Here is a 20,045-nt window from a genome sequence, read left to right as displayed (position 1 = left end):
TGTACCTCACTGACCAAAATAAACAGCTTTTATTTTTTTTTTTTATTTAGGTCCCAAAAAACCATCATAATAACATTATATCAATAATATTAATACAGAAGTTGAAAAAAAAAAAAAGAGGGAAAAAAATAAAATAGCTTTCTGTCCCCAACCTTAAACACGGAGTCAGGAAGAAATTCCATCTTCCACAAAAGTCTGTATGGGGGGGCGGGGCTAGGTGAGAGTTGAGCGTGGCTTCAAGCTTGGGCGCAATGTCCATCAATGAGGAATGTCAAGGTGAGGCGGGGGCAGGTTTTCTTTGAGGTAAAGAGCTGAGCTTCAGTCTACTGCTGTGACATCTGGACGAGGTGAAAAGGGGAAAAGGGGTCAAAGGTCAAATTAAACACCAATCAGAGGAGACCGATGGCAGGCGACTTTGTCCGTACCTGTTGCGTCTGTGCCTGCGTTTGGGTCTGGGTCTCGGGCCCTCGGCTCGCCAGGCGGCTCAGGATGTTCCTCTCAGACATCTGCAGACGCACGGCGACCGGCGGTATCCGGGCGATGGTTGCCGGGAGGCGGGTGACGTCCGCCTTCATGTCGCTCAGCAGCTCCTCCAGCTGCTTCAGCACTGAGCATCAAGGCAAAGACAGAAGAGTTTTATTCATGGTTCTCTGTCACAATGACATCATCACGCCACTGACCTTTGTGCAGGACGGCGTTGGCCGGTTTGTTCCCTGACATGGATTCCTTGCTGAGGTGTTGGTGGGACTCCGCCAAACACTCCACCTCGCTGAAGCGGGTGTTGAGCGCCATGGAGGGGTGGGAGGGGTCCTCAGACATGTTGAGGTAGGCGGCGCGACGCAGCTGCTCCTCGATCACCAGTGCCTGCTCTAAGAGCTACACACACACACACACCACACACACGTTATATTACATTACACACAACCTACTGAGCCGCTAAGCCTGCGTCGCACCTTAAACCTCCTGGCCAGGAACTTGTTCTTGATTTCCAAGAAGTTTCCTCGGTTCATCTCTCCTTTAAAAGGCTCGTTGAGGATGGCGAACTTGACGTCGTTCTGGATGTCCTGCCAGCGAGCGTAACCGTGTCTTGAGGGCGCCGGTCAAGGTGGACAACAACAACTCTCCACAAGGCGTTCCAAGCACATGTGAGAAAAGGATACTGAATGATGCCGGCCAGCAGCCAGTAGTCATGGCGACGGTGCCAGATCTCATTCGTTTTCTTGGTCACCGTGGCAGCGCGCTCCTCGTTCTGCCACAAGGAGTGAAGCTCTGACAAGACAGAACATGATTTAAAATTACACAACATAATTTATCATATTATGTGGTGACATAACTTATAATCAGGGCTGTCAAAGATAATGTGAGAACAAACTAAATTCCTTTACTGGCACTACTTTATTTGACGCACGATTAACGTGCCCTGCCACAAGTGGGAAGTTGCATTGAACATGGCTGCATGTTGTGTTTGATGTGGGCGCACGTCCATTATGTGTTCCTCCAATTGTTTCCCCTTCACACGCAGTGTCAGTCGCGCTAATGCGTTGCTCGTGAGACAACATAAAAAAAGGGTCGCAGTCTGACGTGGCAACATGTGTCACATTTTTTCATCAAGACCATCTGAAACCATCCTGAGATAAACGATGATGCAGAATTATTCAGCAATACATTCATGAAAGTGGCTTGAATGTGAAGAGGAAATATGAACTTACACCTTACTTTACTCTAAATGCTGCAGCAGGAAATAATGACTGGCTCAAAGCCCACTATAGGATGAAAGTCTGATGATGTAAACCTATTATAAATATTTTTTACCAATCAAATCGGCGGAAACCTCAGATGATTATTTTAAGGATAAAGGTGCAGTTGAGTTTAGGGAAATATTAATTTGTAAGGTTTGAAATGTTACAAATTTGCACTTATACTCATGTTCAAATGAATCTAAAAGGAAAAGAAAACCTAATTTGCTCTAATTGTAAATTATATTTTACAAAAACAAGGCGTTAGACTCAACACTATAGGTCAGACCTGGGCATTCTGCGGCCCGCGGGCCGCATCCGGCCCTTTGTGCGTCCCTGTCCGGCCCGCGTGAGGCCAATTATAAATTACAAAATAAAGTTGAAAAAACATCTATGTCGTGCGCGCAATACAACTGTGCTGCTTTTATTTTGAAAAGTATTATTTATGGGCGTGTGTCCGTGTGTAACCTGCGAGTGAAGGTGCACATGCAGCGACAAGTGATGCACGGTTTACACCAGAGACACCAGAGACGCTAAAAAGAGAAAAGTTGATGAAGAATGGCATGTTTTCAACAAGACATTGACTGCAAAGCAACGTTTCCTCTAAGGTGCGTGCCTGCGCAATTGCGCACCGCTCAAGCGTCTGCTGCGCACAGCAAATATATGCCGCGCACCAAATCAAATCCCATCTGAATTCTAAACAAAATAAACATATTTATTCTATGTAATTTTGCAATGCAACTTTGAGTGACAGTGATAACAAGCGGCCCTAACGGTGTTCGTCAACACCGTTCAATTGAACACCGTTCAATTATTGTAACGTCTATCGAGATGCTTCGAGGACAGGAATTATATCGATCACTTTATTGAGCAAAACTGTTTATATTCGGACACAACCACACCAAAAACATGAGTAAAACAATTCTATCTCGAAAAACTAGTCATTTTCTGCCGTACAAACCAGGCCAAAACCAACTTGTCATCTGTCACCAACACGCATAGCACTAAACCACTGGTGCGTTTACGGCCACACAAAAAGTCGGATAACTCAAACACCACACAAAGTTACACTATGACTCCTCAGTCATACGTGTGCTTATTTTACTGTCATTTATTATTAATGTTAATTTATTTATATTAGTCATGGAATGCTGTTACACACACTATGTTGAAGTATTACTATTATTATTAATTATTATTATTATTATTATTTATCTTACGGTATATATCAAAAATAATATTGAGCAAAATTGAATTGAAATATTGTCGATGTGGCCCTCCAGCAGTGCTCGGGTTGCTCATGCGGCCCCCTGTAAAAATTAATTGCCCACCCCTGCTATAGGTTATTAAATTCCAGACTCAAGCCGTTACTTTTTCCTATACTTTGAACCCTGCGGCCTATAAAACGGTCCGGATAATTTATAATTTTTCTTTGCTGACAGCCATAACGTTTTGAGTTCAACAATTAGGTTTCATTAATACAAGCAGAGACACTGAAAAGGTGTTAGTGTTTGCGCTATGGTGCCATCTTTTGGACAACTTCGCTCACTGCAGAAGAACATCTACAGTATTCCCTTCTGTTAAGGGCTTTGAACTGAAAGCTAAAGTGCCGTTACGTCTTCTAGTCCAGTGTTTTCAACCAGTGTGCCGTGAGATACAGTCTGGTGTGCCGTGGGAGATTATCTAATTTCACCTATTTGGGTGAAAAATATTTTTTGCAAACCAGTAATTGTAGTCTGCAAATGATGTGTTGTTGTTGAGTGTCTGTGCTGTCTAGAGCTCGGCAGAGTAACCGTGTAATACTCTTCCATATCAGTAGGTGGCAGCCGGTGCTAATTGCTTTGTAGATGTCGGAAACAGCGGGAGGCATAGTGCAGGTGAAATTGTGTCTAATGCTTAAACCAAAAATAAACAAAAGGTGAGTGCCGCTAAGAAAAGGCAATGAAGCTTAGGGAAGGCTATGCAGAACGAAACTAAAACTGAACTGGCTACAAAGTGAACAAAAACAGAATGCTGGACGACAGCAAAGACTTACTGCGGAGCAAAGACGGCGTCCACAGTGTACATCCGAACATGACGTGACAATCAACAATGTCCCCACAAAGGATAAAAACAACTGAAATATTCCTGATTGCTAAAACAAAGTAGATGCGGGAAATATCGCTCAAAGGAAGACATTAAACTGCAACAGGAAAATACCAAAAAAAGAGAAAAGCCACCAAAATAGGAGCGCAAGACAAGAACTAAAACACTACACACAGGAAAACAGCAAAAAAGTCCAAATAAGTCACGGCGTGATGTGACAGGTGGTGACAGTACACCTACTTTCACACAAGAGCTATAGTGATGCAGCTTGGTTATGCTTTAAAGTCATATCCAACAATTGTGACAACAAATTTTTACTGTCAACTGAGTTTAGTTTTTGAATGATTTCTACTGGTGGTGTGCCTCCGCATTTTTTCAACGCAAAAAATGTGCTTGACTCAAAAAAGGTTGAAAAACACTGTTCTAGTCGTCCATAGCGTTTCTATTCAAATGGATTCTTCATTCATCACTCCAAGCAACATTTGTAAGTTATACAATACAACAAACTATTAATACTTACTAAACCTTCCCGTGTGTGTATGTGTGTGTGTGTGTGTGTGTCTGTAGGAGTGTTTTCATGCATATTTGTATGTGTGCTATGGTAATGTAATGAAGTTAGCGCCATTAGCTAATATGCTAACACATTTACGAGTGTCTGTGTTAGTATTAATTTAAAGAAACAATGCAAAAAGAATGCTACGGTTTCACAATTTCCTTAGTGAAGTCACCAAAACATCACCATGGAGATATTGAGTCTGTTAAGCTGATTGGAGAGCGAAATTTCGCATCTGGTGGGTCCATGACAATGACTCCTGTTTTTTTTTGATCAGCTGTTTTACCGCCATGTTTGGAAACAATTAAGATATCTAAATAAACATTTACAAAATGTTTGTGTAAATAACTAATTTCACAACGTATACATCTGCAGCATATAGTTTCTTATGAAATTTAGTGGGTGTGGCTTGTATCAGGGAAGTATATTTTGCTTTTTCACTTGTAGCACCAGTGCTACTATATGAAAACAATTTGTAGCACAGAACATTTTGTGTAGCACAAAAAACATTTAGTAGGATATGAAATGTCTTGAATATCACAATGTCATTATTAACACTCAAACAAGGTACACATGGTTAATCATACATTTAAACACAATACCATCATAAGGCCTACTGTAACAGAGAAAACATCCCTAAATTGTACTAACTAGCACTGTCACTAACACGAGTGTAGGCCTGGGCGATATGGACCAAAACTCATACCGATATAGTTTGTTTGGCCCATAAACTAACCCAAACATGAAAATATGCGTTGACGTAACTAAATATCTCTACCATGCCTTGATTTAAAAATTTCGGGACTGACGATGATCCAAATACACAAAAACAGGCACCAACAAGTAAGAAAAGTAGGTTTTATATAATAAGACCCCAACTTAAGAGGTGTTTTGAGATAAGAAAAAAGAAAACGCCTTGAAAATAATATAAGAAAAGTCAAATAATATCTCCAAATTTCTATAAAAAACATTAAGCTATGCTCAATTCTTCAGCTAACAAAAATATAAAAGAACAAAATATATTGAATGTACTTCTGTATGTTCTTGTCAACAAACAGGGTATTGTTTGGATGGCAAGTCCCTCACTTCAATCATTGATTTGTTGTTCAATATTCCTTCGACCTACATAGTTACTAGCGCACAGTGTAGTTTGTGTCAACTTTTACGGTGGTGGAAAAAAAATGTTTTTTTAACTGACGGTTTCTCCAACTAAGATCTTCTTTCTTACGTGTTGGGAATGCTGAGCCAGCCTAAGTGTGTGAACTAGTAGGAGCTCGGGACATGGCAGAGGAGGAAGGGACACACACACAGCTCTCAGCGAGCACAAAGTGATAAGTACTTCCGCATCAATCACTTGTCCATTTAGTTATGGTTATAAATATATTTCAAACATGCTATACAGGTTGGCGATCATTTTACTCTAGTTTGATCAAATCTGGATGGATTTATTTTAGGAACAAAATGCGATGAACAGTTTAATTCCCAAGTCTATTTTGAATCACATTTGTGAGTAAATTTGTCGCACCGTGCAAACCTAATATCCGGTGCGCTCTATAGTCTGGAAAATACTGTATATCATAATCGGCGCTGATGTATAGATTTTCTTTAAAAAGGCTGAAAAAAAAAAAAAAAAAGTTACACATACATTTAAAAAAACAAATCTGTTTTCTTAGTCATTTGTATTACCATATTTTGCTCTATTTTTCAATTGTTGTTGCTTAATGTACCATGTACAAACCCTGTTTCCATATGAGTTGGGAAATTGTGTTAGATGTAAATATAAACGGAATACAATGATTTGCAAATCATTTAACCCATATTCAGTTGAATATGCTACAAAGACAACATATTTGATGTTCAAACTGATTTTTTGCAAATAATCATTAACTTTAGAATTTGATGCCAGCAACACGTGACAAAAAAGTTGGGAAAGGTGGCAATAAATACTGATAAAGTTGAGGAATGCTCATCAAACACTTATTTGGAACATCCCACAGGTGTGCAGGCTAATTGGGAACAGGTGGGTGCCATGATTGGGTATAAAAACAGCTTCACAAAAAATGCTCAGTCTTTCACAAGAAAGGATGGGGCGAGGTACACCCGTTTGTCCACAACTGCATGAGCAAATAGTCAAACAGTTTAAGAACAACGTTTCTCAAAGTGCAATTGCAAGAAATTTAGGGATTTCAACATCTACGGTCCATAATATCATCAAAAGGTTCAGAGAATCTGGAGAAATCACTCCACGTAAGCGGCATGGCCGGAAACCAACATTGAATGACCGTGACCTTCGATCCCTCAGACGGCACTGTATCAAAAACCGACATCAATCTCTAAAGGATATCACCACATAGGCTCAGGAACACTTCAGAAACCCACTGTCACTAAATACAGTTCGTCGCTACATCTGTAAGTGCAAGTTAAAGCTCTACTATGCAAAGCGAAAGCCATTTATCAACAACATCCAGAAACGCCGCCGGCTTCTCTGGGCCCGAGATCATCTAAGATGGACTCATGCAAAGTGGAAAAGTGTTCTGTGGTCTGACGAGTCCACATTTCAAATTGTTTTTGGAAATATTCGACATTGTGTCATCCGGACCAAAGGGGAAGCGAACCATCCAGACTGTTATCGACGCAAAGTTCAAAAGCCAGCTTCTGAGATGGTATGGGGGTGCATTAGTGCCCAAGGCATGGGTAACTTACACATCTGTGAAGGCACCATTAATGCTGAAAGGTACATACAGGTTTTGGGACAACATATGCTGCCATCTAAGCGCCGTCTTTTTCATGGACGCCCCTGCTTATTTCAGCAAGACAATGCCAAGCCACATTCAGCACGTGTTACAACAGCGTGGCTTCGTAAGAGTGCGGGTACTTTCCTGGCCCGCCTGCAGTCCAGACCTGTCTCCCATCGAAAATGTGTGGCGCATTATGAAGCGTAAAATATGACAGCGGAGACCCCGGACTGTTGAACGACTGAAGCTCTACATAAAATAAGAATGGGAAAGAATTCCACTTTCAAAGCTTCAACAATTAGTTTCCTCAGTTCCCAATCGCTTATTGAGTGTTGTTAAAAGAAAAGGTGATGTAACACAGTGGTGAACATGCCCTTTCCCAACTACTTTGGCACGTGTTGCAGCCATGAAATTCTAAGTTAATTATTATTTGCAAAAAAAAAATAAAGTTTATGAGTTTGAACATCAAATATCTTGTCTTTGTAGTGCATTCAATTGAATATGGGTTGAAAAGGATTTGCAAATCATTGTATTCTGTTTATATTTACATCTAACTCAATTTCCCAACTCATATGGAAACGGGGTTTGTACTTCAGACTACACTTTGTTGAAAATGGTTTCTAGAGACTTCTCCAATCCTTTTAGTGACATTTTCTTTAAAAAAATAAATAAATAAATTAAAAAAAAAGCAAAGAAATCTAGCATCTGAGTCTGGTGTTATTGGAGACTATTCATGTTTGGAGAAGCTTTACATCTGTCACTCGAGCCTCTAATGTGCCAAAAAACATCACTGACATCACACATGCACGTTCTCTCCTTAAAAGCCGCCACTCTCCTCTTAACATTTGCACATTTTGTAGATTACTGTTCGTGGGTACATCTCGGATATATTAAAATACAGCCTCATCGCAGTCATAATGCATCCAGATTACTGTTCGTGGGTACATCTCGGATATATTAAAATACAGCCTCATCACAGTCATGATGCATCCGCTCAAGACAATTGCGTGCGCTTTGCTTACGTCATCACAACATCCTGTTTTGGCAGTGCAAGTTCACTGATCAAAATCTTTTTTTGGTGGTCAAATTTTTGGTGTATAACTAATCAATAGTGCGTAAATAATAGTAAATACACTAGGGGTGTGCATCTCTACCTTAAATGGCAATCCGGTATGAATCTTGATACATGGGTTACGATACAATTCACTAACAAAATCATTCCGATTCGATGCAAATGTAAGCAATGCATGGTGAAAAAAATATTAAATGTACCATGTCATGTTATTTATTTATTATTTATTTATGTCAGAACAATGTTGTGTCTATTTTCTTTTTTAAATAGACACACAAAACAGGTGGTTCCTGTATTACTAGCAAATAGTAGAACTATCAACTTAAAGCCATTGAAATTCATAAACTTAAAAAAAAAAATGCGAGTTCAAAAATGCAAATTATAATTACAACTGTAAATAAATGTTCTTCTGTTGATTCTTAGTTTAAAAAAAAAAAAAGTGTTATACATGTTAAATGTGAGTATAAAATTTGATTAAAAATCTGAAGGTTTGTGATTTTCTCAAGAACGAACCAAATTTGTCTCATTGACATGAACAATAGGTTTGTTTTTATTTGAAGCGTGACAGTGATGAAATATTTACATCTCAACCAAGGCAGAAACAGCGGCAGCTTTGCAGAGTGAGTTGGTCTCCTCTCTGCTCTGACGAATTGTGATTGCACTTAAAATTACAACAAAATGTGTTTTTAGTACAAGTTGTCTAAGAGCAGATATTAAGTAGACAGGGGAACGCCTGTGAGGAAAGGCTAACAGCAGCACCGCTTGTACATTGAGGACAGAGTGTTGAGCGCTTTCATGTCTCCAAACACCCCCACCCCCCCAAAAAAAATGCTAAGACTTGTCTCTAGTCACATTTGAGAAGGAAAGTCAGTAAGAGTTGGAAAGCTACTAGATTTAGTGAGAAAATCTCGAAGTTGACAACACTATGCTGAGGTGTGTGTGGAAAATAAGTCAATCAGAATTACTTAAACTGCGGCAGACCGCGAGGAAACAAGTTTATTATTATTTAAAAATAGAGTAGTTAAAGGGGGAAATATAGGCCTGAGAAATGTCAAGTATGGCGTGAGAAAGGTTTCAATTGCATGACTCTCAGGTTTGGCAGCTCTGAACTAAGTTTTTAGCACAATGAACAGTGTAATAGATGATGTGATTACCTCGCAGAGTTGTGGCCAAGTTGGAGCTGGAAGTCTTTCAAATCAATGTCCTCTTGTTTTACCAGTTGGTAGCTATGCTAGAATTAGCATCCTTAGCTCCGTCATTGCCGGCTTGAGTGTTTCGATGCCGTCACAACAGGTGATTGCTCAGATTAGTCATGCTGCCGCTACTTTATCACTGCTTTCCAAACATTACACATGGCCATACTTTCCACAACAGCATTCTTTTAAAAGAATAATACAAACGTTTACCACACTTTAGATTTAATATTTGGGGGTGCATTGTTTGTAAACTCTTTCGGTGCAGTCTGTTACATTGCTCTGTCATCAGTCGTAAACGAGAACGGTAGTCTGGTATTACATCACAGAAATCTCGCAAGATTAGAGCAGCTATATTTCGTAGTAGATCTACAATCAACCGATTCATAACTTTCCAACCGGACATCGACCGATCCACACGCAAAATGATGTATTCGTATCTGTAAAGTTAATATATATTTGTTTTCACGTAAAAAAACAACTTATTTTAAACATGTGGCTGTTTTTGTTTTGCCGTAGCTTTGTGCCACAATCAACTACACATAGAGGGAACTATACTCATGTTGATAGTATTAAAAACTTCAAAATGATCTGGTACCCTTGGTGAAGATAAAAACAACTTCTGTAATAATCGCAATTAATTATGAGTTAACTACATACAAAATGTGATTAATCGGGATTAAATATGTTCATGGTTTGACAGCCCTAAAAATAATATCACATAATATTTTTGTGCATGCAAGTGTACCTGTGAAGCCTCCGTCCGCAATGTTAAACATGAAGCGGGTCTTTGCCTTCTTCTTCTCCTCGATTGCTGCAGCAGTGGCAGCAGTGACAACAGCAGTGCTGGCTGAGGTTCCGCTCTCCTTGCTGCTGTCGCCATTCTGCAATTTGGTGGCCTCCTCCGGCTTTAGAGTTTCCTTCTCTTCCTTTGCGTCTGCAGAATGGTCGAGAGAGGATGTGTTAAGAGTTCAACATCAGAACGATGACTTGACACGAGAACAAATGGGTTGGTACCTTTCTTGTCGTCTGCGGGAGAAGCAGTGTCCATTTTCTCTGTCTTTTCTTCTAGAAAAAAAGAACATTTAGCATACATTTTCCATCTTAGATGTGTGAGTGTGTGTATAAAATTTCACCATTAACTTCAGCGTCTTGACTTTTAGACTCCACCCCCTCAATTTTGGCTTCTGAGGGAGACGCAGAGTCCTCTCCTCCCTCCGGACTCTTCTTCTCGCTCTCGCCGTCCTTCCCGCTCTCTGCTTCTCCATTGGTTGCCTTGTCGACCTCCATAGGCTCCTCCCCGTTCTTCTTTTCCTCAGACGAACTCTTATCATTGTCATCTGGGATGGAGATTACCTGGAAGAGAAAGTGGATTTCGTGATTGTGCTTTTCGGTCTTGAAGTCGTCTGACAAATGTTCGGAGTTCTCACCTCACTGGCGGTCTTTGTGGTGTCTTGGCCGTTTTTGTCCGCCTCATTGTCTTTCTTTGTGTCTTTCTCTCCATCCTTGACTGCCTCATCGCTCTTTGACTCGTCCACTGAAGAAACATTTTGACATCATGTTACTATGCGGCAACAAGAAAGTTTACTCCTACAAGAGGTGTGACCGTTTCCATGAGTCACCTGTAGCGGGCGTGTTGGGTTGGGTGTCAGCAGGGGTTCCCGTGGATGGCGTTTTTCCCGGCGAGCTGGGTTGAGCGGCTCGCTTGTTCTCCTCTAGCTCGGCCATCCAGGGCATGGACCACTGGCCGTTGACGTGTTCAAACTCCTGAACCTGGACAAGCAGAGTGTCACTTGGACCAACTTAAAAAGGTGACAGCCATCTACGTTATTAATGCTGTACCTTCTTACGGATAAGCGACATTACGCCGATGCGGGTAAGGACGTGTTGCCGTGACAACCCTTCCCTGGGAACGCCGTCTGCAAAGGTCTCTGCGCCATCAGCCCCGGGCTCGCAAAGGTGGCGCATGAACAGAGAAACGTAGGCCCTGACAGTGACACACAGAGGACTTTTAACACATGGATGCCTTGGATTTATTTGTTCCAACACAAAGCAGACTTTCTTACTTGAACTCTTTCTCCGATTTGCCTCGGAGGTCTCGGACCAACCACTGGGTGGTGAATGCGTCTTGTGGGGGCATGCCATAACGCATCACAGCATTTAAGAAGGCCTTCCTCTGCCGAGAGTTGAAACCCAGCACCTGTGCGACTCCTAACATTAGCGTTTACTCTTTCAACACTGGTCTGTGCAAGTGTTTTGGCTTACCTCGATGTTGCCTCCCACCCTGGCCAGCAGGGGGGGCAACGGCTTGTCTCGCTCGTTCCTCAGGCCCTTCCTGTTGGGCCTGCGTGAGTTGGCTGCACAAGACAGACGGACACGGCGAGACGTCAATGTTAGACATCTTTACCGCTGCCAATAGGAGAACAGCAAGATCTTTCAACAGAAAGTTACCTTCTGTTCGCTCATCAAAGTCCTCATCTCCTTCCTCGGAGGCCACGGAGTAATCCGATTGGCCGTCAGACTGGTCATCCTGCCAATCGGCTGTAAGATGATAAAGAACGGGCCAATGAGTAGAATGCAGATAGTTATTTGAATGTTGGAGTCTTACCTCTGTCCTCCTGCGAGCCGTCGTTGTAGTTGACCTGCTTGCGGATGCGCTTGCCCTTGCCCAGGTTGCGAGCCAAGTCCTCCTGCTGCTGCTCGTAATGGTGACGCAGAAGCTTCTCCCAGTAGTCGGGGTCAACACTCTCCTCCTGCTTGATAATCTCACGCTGCACCTCTTCCTCCTGAGTAGTGAAAACAGGAGAGGAAAAGTGGTAAACATAAAGCACGAGGCACGCTTGATAGTGTGCGAGTGTTACTCACCTCCTCTTCCTCGTCTTTGACCACATACTGCGCCACCTTGAAGGAGCTCAGGTACTCGTTCATGCTCTGCAGCTCTGTGTCGTCTGTGCCGTCCTGGTTTCTGTCCAGCAGGCGGTCGATGGCCTTGTCGTCGTAGTGGATGACGCTGCTGTCATCCTCCTTGTTCTCACCTGAGCAAAAGGTAAACGGGGTCGTGAAAAAGGATTGCTTTGCATGACGTATTTATTTTCACTGGCAGTGGCGTCTCACCCTCTCCCTCATCTTTGAAGAGCTCCTCTGTTCCAAACTTGAGAATGTCATCCAGTTCCTGCTTTGACATGGAGCCCGTCTTGGATCCGAGGCCAGGCCGGACGACCAGGTGGGTCAGCATCATCTTCTTCTTAGCAACCTAATGGATGAAGGAGGGGTAGAGTCATGAGGTTGCCTTATGGGGAATGACGCCTGCACTTCGGTGCACTTGCGCTTTACCTGTGTGATCCTCTCCTCTACTGACGCCTTGGTGACAAAGCGGTAGATCATCACTTTTCTGTTCTGACCAATTCGATGAGCTCTGCTGAAGGCCTGCAATCATGGCGGAACAAAATGAGCTCAAATTATGAAGAAAAAGTAAGCGTCACGCCGTTCAAGAGCAGTGGCGACGCACCTGGATGTCATTGTGAGGATTCCAGTCCGAGTCATAGATGACGACAGTGTCGGCAGTGGCCAGGTTGATTCCCAGACCTCCGGCTCTTGTCGACAGCAGGAAGGCAAACTGCGGAGCGCCAGGAGCTGAGAAGTTCAAAGACATGATGTCAATCATCTGCATGAAGCGGCCATTGTCTTAAGAAACGCAGCCAAAGCAGAGAGGAAGCTTCGAACCGTTGAAGCGATCGATGGACTCCTGTCTCATCCCTCCTGTGATGCTTCCGTCGATGCGCTCATACTTGTAGCCCTCATTCTCCAGAAAGTCCTCCAGCAGGTCCAACATCTTGGTCATCTGCAGGGCAACAGAGGAAGCTGCTAAGTCAGTTTGATCAAACATGAAAAACGGCATCAGAGTGCGGCGTCTTACCTGAGAGAAGATTAGCACTCTGTGTCCTCCGTCCTTCAGCTTCCTCATCATCTTCTGTAGCAACATCAGCTTCCCAGCCCCCTTTATGAGGGAGCTTCCGTCATACATTCCGTTAGGCAGTTTTGGAGCTTCCTGTTAAGAGTTAGGATAGTTGGCATTCAAAAAATATCAATAAAGAAAAAGTTTACTGATCATCATCTGTGTAGCAGCATGATGCATCCATACCATTGCTGCGCCAGGGAAGAGGAAGGGGTGGTTGCAGCACTTTTTGAGGTCCATGACAACGTTGAGTAGCGAGACTTGGTTCCCCCCCCCTTTGGTGTTCAGAGCATCAAAGTTCCTGGTCAGAATGAATTTGTAGTATTTCCTGTAGACAGAAAACACTTTTTAAAGGATGTTCTTTCTTATCTGAGCAAAGGCCAAACTTTCAGGGTACAAGACCAGAGCACCCACAGAGGTTCTCCCCATGCTAGACTCACTTCTGAAGGGGGCTGAGCTCTACCCTGACAATGAGCTCCGTCTTGGAGGGCATGTGCTTAAACACATCGGCCTTCAGCCTCCTGAGCATGTGCGGACCCAACATGTCGTGTAACTTCTTGATCTGGTCCTCTTTGGCAATGTCTGCAAATTCCTCCAGGAAGCCCTCCAGGTTGCTAAACAAACATGAATTCTTAGTCACGTGTAGGGATGTAGTGATAAGAACATTTCATATCATGGTTATTGTGACCAAATCTATCACTATTGTTGAAAGTTCTCAAAAAGTAGGATACTTGTTCACATACTGATACCTCAGGGTTTCATTATGGATTGTGGGGTCCACAATGGTAAAATAAGAGCCGCATACTATAATGAGTTGTTATTCTTAACATGAAAACAACTTTACGCAAGATATTTTATTAACGGATATATAATATATAGTCTATTAATTACGTTATATTCCCCATATTTATTTCAAAAACTTCATGTGTATATTGATGAATTGTTTACATATTTGGCAAACTAAATTCCAACATTCAGGAAGGGCAGAACATAGTCCAGCCTTTGTTAAATTGTACAATAAGCAATTGAAATGGAATAAGAGAGCAAAACGATAACATTAGAAAAAAATATGTGTTGATACTAATAACAGATGTGTTTTTAATTATATGTACAAATTTTAATAGCCTTTTTAAGTGAAATATATGCATCAAGTTATATAATATCATATTGGCCACGTCCTTAGCGCCACAAGTATATTGGCAATATGCTTTCCTTGGCAGAAGAGATCAAATATTATTCTGTCTTTTAAAGAGTCAATTGTTAATGGGATACATCAAATATGTTTATCTTCTCCTGTTCTAATTTGTAAAGGTTTTAGCGTGCCATTAAAGGCACTCAAAAACCTTTACGTCATGATTAAGGCAAAACGGTGTGCTTCACTACCTGTTTGTGACACATGGGTTCACTTCCTGTTGTGTGTAGACACTTCTGTGTATGGATCTTTATATTCATCTTTACTGTATAATAGTTATGTCTTAATATCTTGGTTTATTGTCTGAATAATAATGATAGTCTGGCAACAACTCATCTTTTTCTTATGACCACATTTTGAAAAGTTTATAAAATTTTTTGTTTCATGATCACATTGTTGTCGTCAAGAATGATGATGTTGATGTAATTTTGGTTTGTATCAATTTGTTATTGAAATAAAGATGATTAGAACAAAACTTTATTTTTGTCAGTCTGCGTTGTAAGAGCCCTGTTGAATGACAGCATTTTGTTTATACAATATTAGATTCGGGTCTGACATTTGTAATGGGGAAATAGGTTAATGTGTATTGTATTCATGTTAGTATTTAATCGAGCTAGCAATTGACATGCTAGTTGTCAGCTAGCGATTAGCTCCACCATCTAGGGATAAAACTATAGATTTTGACTGAACCATTATAGTCTGAAATTAATAATAATCAGTTTCACTTTTATCACAATGCATTGATTAATTTCACAACAAGATATTTATAAAATCACATATTACTCACAGATTATAATGTATTATTACTGTCGGAAATAACAGATTACAAATTAAAGCACTATAAAAAAATAGTACAAAAAAATAATAATAAATAAGTAACTTAATTAGCAATTGTATTACTGACTGATATAAGACTAAGATTAACTATTGAGCCCCTTGGGGAAATGTTACTCATGCATATGGGTAAATAAACTCAACTGTTATTGCCATCAACTGCCATCAATGCTCATTTATTCATTTTTAATAATCTATTTCATGCTGATTAAGTTCCACAACTTCGAATTGACATTGTAAAAAACAAAAAAAAGTTATCTTCTCATGACCGTACACATGAAAGTGGTAGGTTTTTAGCTTCTTATTAGTCCAGCTTCCATACTAATTTTATACCCTTTAGTAGGGCTGCACACTTGAGGAAAAACACAATTGCGATTTTTCTCCAAAACGGCGATTTGATTTGCGATTTTTTATATTTTATACATCAAAATGCATAAAACTGCAAACTAACGAGTGAAGGAAGACATGTTACTTTTTGGACTGTCAATCAACGTATCTTCATCTCAAGATGCCACACAATAGAACAATATACATTCATTTTATTTAAAAAACATTCAGTGTTGGCGTTAACGCACTTTGTGTCTTTTTACGCATTGAAATCAGAACGGACGCCATTGAAATCAGAAAGGACGCAAAATTCTGAAAGTCCACGCGTCTCCAGGACGTGTTTTTTTTAACCTATTATAGCTTTCCCACCTCAATGCATTCGGAGCGTTGGAAGGGGTGATAAAGGTCTTAAATCGAAGATGTCAAGAAGAAATGTCATTCTGTATGATTACAGCCAATTTTAATGACCATGTTGCTTTTGGAACAACCCATGTACAAGTGAATGAAGGGCATTCTTACTCAACAGCCATACATGTCACACTAAAGGTGGCCGTATAAACAACACCAACACGGTCATAAACATGTGCCATATTGTGAAACCAAACTAAACAACAATGACAAACACATTTCGGGAGAATATTTGCACCCCAACACAACATAAACACAACAGAACAAATACCCAGAATTCCCTGCAGTACCAACTCTTCCGGGATGCTACACTATTTTATTTGGTCCAAGGTGTAATTATAAGTGTGACCTGTAGATGGCAGTCAAACATAGGAGATAAGTCTCAAGTAAACAACACCAACATTTTAAATGTTCCATTGAAAATATAGAACATTACACACGGCGCTCAAAAATCTATCATATTGTTTTAATGCCATTTCTAATATAAAGTAGTGTAAAGTTCTTACTTATAGCTGTCAGTAAACTCGCCATGAAGGTGCCACAACTACCGGTATAGTGAGTTTACATTATTCACCCAAGGAACTTTAGTTATTAGAGTTCCGGTCGGACGGTTTTTCACGGGACACATTTCCGGTGTGGTTGTTTCCGGATGAGGAGACGTTGCTCCGTTGTTGATCGAAGTAAAGTCTGAATGTCATTAAAACAGTTAGTTCCATCTTTTGACACTTCTTCCACTCCCGTCCTTGCATGCTACACCGCTACAACAAAGATGACGGGGAGAAGACGCTGCCGAAGGTGAGCCACGTAAATAAGACCGCCCACAGAACGGCGCATCCTGAAGCGACCGTCAGAAAGCGTCTTGAAGATGGTCCGATTATCTTTTGACCAAAGAACCACCATTACATGTTATGTAGACCACAAGGAAGCCTTTTACATTTAGAAAAAAATCGTAATAATAAGACTCCTTTAATGCGGCTTATAATAGGGTGCGCCTAATTATTGGAACATTCTTTTAAATAGACCATTCACGGGCACTGCGCCTTATAATCCGGTGCGCCCTATGGCCTGGAAAATACGGTATATTTGCCAGGTCAAATTAATTATTTATTTATTATAGGTCGATATAGAATGTGATATATAACAGGATAGTGCATACATTTATCATTTGTTTTCAAAACAGTTACAAAAAAGTGGGACCCCATAAATTTACTGTGGGACTAGGGCTGGGCGATATGGCCTTTTTTTAATATCTCAATATTTTTAGGCCATATCGCGATACACGATATATATCGCGTTATTTTGCCTTAGCCTTGAATGAACACTTGATGCATATAATCACAGCAGTATGATGATTCTATGTGTCTACATTAAAACATTCTTGTTCATACTGCATTCATATATGCTCATTTTAAACTTGCATGCAGAGAGGGAAATCACACCTAAGTCAATTTACCAAAACTGTATTTATTAAACAGTTATTAAGCAGTGGCACAAACATTCATGTCATTTCAAAACAGAACGTGCAAGCTTGTCAGAGACATTTTAAAACAAGCTATTAGTGCACTTTTGTGCATGATGTCCTCAAGATGACAAATCAAAACACTAAATTAAAGTGCACTTTTTGTAAAGAATGCCACTACAATAGTTTAAAACAAATAAAGTGCACTTTTGTGCATGATGTCACACAAGATATTTCAATAACTGTCCAATAAAAATGAGCTGCATAATAGGAAATCTAATTGTGTACATCCTTCGCTATGTGGTAGGTTCCGGCGGACGTTATCTCCTTATGTCGTTCCTTATGTCTTTTTTTTTTTTTCATACGGTGTTGATGTGGAAATGGTTGCCTCTGCATTTTGTTGGTGTGGCACCGAACGGAAATGTTGACGTGCGGAGTAAGCACTGTTCATTCTCTAGCGCAGTGGTTTTCAATCACTATGCCGCGGCACACTAGTGTGTCGTGAAATATTGCCTGGTGTGCCGTGGGAAATTATACAACTTCACCTAATTGGTCCCAAAAATATTTTTTGCAAATCAATAATCATAACAATGTGCCGTTGTCTAGTGCCTGTGCTGTGTAGAGCTTGGCAGGGTAACCATGTAATACTCCATATCAGTAGGTGGCAGCAGGTAGTTCATAGCTTTGTAGAAGTCGGAATGTGTCGAGGATGGTTTGTCGTGATCCCAATATGCAGAGCACAGCGTGCAGGTAAAAAGGTAAGTAACGCTTAAACCAAAAATCAACAAAAGGCAAGTCCCGCTAGGAAAAGGCACGGAAGCATAGGGATGGCTATGTAAAACAAAAGTAAAACTGAACTGGCTACAAAGTCAACAAAAACAGAATGCTGGACGACAGCAAAAACTTACAGCGTGTGGAGCAAAGACGGCGTCCACAAAGCACATCCCGTACATGACATGACAATCAACAATGTCCCCACAAAGAAGGATAGCGTACGCACAACTTCAATAGTCTTGATTGCGAAAAAACAAAGCAGGTGCGGGCAATAGCGCTCAAAGGAAGGCATGGAGCTGCTATAGGAGAACACCACCAAAAAAGGAAGGGTCACCAAAATAACAGCGCAAGACCGAAACTAAAGCACTACACACAGGAAACAACAACAAACTCAAGATAAGGCACGACAACCTGGTGGAGTTTCATTTTTTTAACCTTTTCTGCTGGTGGTGTGCCTCTGTATTTTTTAATGAAGAAAATGTGCCTTGGTTAAAAAAAGGTTGAAAAACATTGCTCTAGCGGGTGACTTTCCAAATGATGCTACATATTAGCAGTAATGCTACTTTTTATAGCAACGCTTTCGCCCCACACTTGACAAAGTACGGTTGTCTGTTCGACATATTCCCACTTGAAGCCAAACCACCGCCAGACGATGGACCCCCTGCTGTTTTTTGGGGGAATTAATTATTCCTTCATTTGTTACTAGATTCGCACCTTCTCTCTCTTGTATTACCACTCGCACCGCACTGCTAGCATCACAGCTAACGTTACCCATGCTGCTACCTCTTTGCTGCGCGAGGGCGTATACGTATGTGACGTATGACGTGACAGTATGTGACATGTGTAAGAAGGTGCGCTTGTCTGTCTGTGAGAATGAGACACAGGAAAGAGCGAGGAGAGCTTGAATTGTAATGCCAGCAGCTAAAAGCAACTGCGTGAGAATGTATACTCGAATATCACGATATAGTCATTTTCTATAACGCACAGAGACAAACCCGCGATATATCGCGTATATCGATATATCGCCCAGCCCTATGTGGGACCCCATTTTTATGACTTGATGGGGTCCCTGGGACCCCATTTTGAAGATTCCTAGTGCCAACACTGATATTTGATCCCTGCAGACAAACTCAGAGCTACATCATGATCTTAAACTAAAGACATCAATTAAAAACTATACAGTGTTTATTATGTAATGTAATCATATTATATAACTACGCGATTAACCAATTCAAGAATATAAACTTTTATATCTCATTACTGCAAATTTTTTTGATCACTGTACTGTAATTGGAAGTTAAATTAAAAAAACAACAATAAATAAAATGGACTAATTTCTGTGAGCAAACATTTAACTTAAATACTGAACTTTTTGTAAATTTTTTCCCAGTAGGAAAAACTAGGTCGGGCATTGTCTTTTTTTGATTTTAAGCTGAAATATTCACACAACGGGACATTTGGAGTCTAACACCGTAGCTTCTTTATATGTTTAGGCACCTTTATTGTGAAGACAGGAATTGTGTGGTTGGTTTTTAAATTCTTAACAGCAAGTGTGTGGGAGAGAGAATCTACTCAGTGTTTAAATAAAAAGAGTTCTTGCCTGCTGTTTTTTCCTCCAATACTAAACTTGCACCAGCCAGCGGAAATCTCACAAGACAATTGGTTACCATCCATCCATCTATTCTCTACCGCTTGTCCCTTTTGGGGTCGCCGGAGCCTATC

The 20,045-nt window shown here is 40.9% G+C and overlaps 1 protein-coding gene across 3 annotated transcripts in view; it reads right to left on the bottom strand.

Annotated features, from left to right (window-relative positions):
- Positions 1-14: 14 nt before the first annotated feature.
- Positions 15-20,045, bottom strand: part of chd4a (chromodomain helicase DNA binding protein 4a) — a 35,749-nt gene continuing 15,718 nt past the window's right edge. For 2 of the 3 annotated variants that reach the window (XM_062056622.1, XM_062056623.1), the window contains exons 19-41: positions 13,770-13,943; positions 13,516-13,657; positions 13,291-13,422; positions 13,098-13,215; positions 12,883-13,007; positions 12,708-12,800; positions 12,489-12,627; positions 12,240-12,409; positions 11,983-12,160; positions 11,826-11,915; positions 11,640-11,731; positions 11,441-11,574; positions 11,217-11,361; positions 10,997-11,147; positions 10,805-10,911; positions 10,511-10,730; positions 10,392-10,442; positions 10,123-10,311; positions 1,161-1,269; positions 954-1,086; positions 681-876; positions 426-607; positions 15-338 (exon numbers count right to left, since the gene is read on the bottom strand). In XM_062056622.1, coding sequence (XP_061912606.1) covers positions 324-338; positions 426-607; positions 681-876; positions 954-1,086; positions 1,161-1,269; positions 10,123-10,311; positions 10,392-10,442; positions 10,511-10,730; positions 10,805-10,911; positions 10,997-11,147; positions 11,217-11,361; positions 11,441-11,574; positions 11,640-11,731; positions 11,826-11,915; positions 11,983-12,160; positions 12,240-12,409; positions 12,489-12,627; positions 12,708-12,800; positions 12,883-13,007; positions 13,098-13,215; positions 13,291-13,422; positions 13,516-13,657; positions 13,770-13,943 — 3,085 coding nt within the window. In that variant the 3' untranslated portion in view covers positions 15-323. The remainder of the gene's footprint in view (positions 339-425; positions 608-680; positions 877-953; positions 1,087-1,160; positions 1,270-10,122; positions 10,312-10,391; positions 10,443-10,510; positions 10,731-10,804; positions 10,912-10,996; positions 11,148-11,216; positions 11,362-11,440; positions 11,575-11,639; positions 11,732-11,825; positions 11,916-11,982; positions 12,161-12,239; positions 12,410-12,488; positions 12,628-12,707; positions 12,801-12,882; positions 13,008-13,097; positions 13,216-13,290; positions 13,423-13,515; positions 13,658-13,769; positions 13,944-20,045) is intronic. The other variant, XM_062056625.1, reaches the window with a different exon arrangement.

The sequence above is a fragment of the Entelurus aequoreus genome, linkage group LG08 (assembly GCF_033978785.1).
Source record: "Entelurus aequoreus isolate RoL-2023_Sb linkage group LG08, RoL_Eaeq_v1.1, whole genome shotgun sequence".
NCBI lineage: Eukaryota > Metazoa > Chordata > Actinopteri > Syngnathiformes > Syngnathidae > Entelurus > Entelurus aequoreus.
Note: the sequence above shows the minus strand (reverse complement) of the source record. Positions and strands in the feature narration are given on the sequence as shown.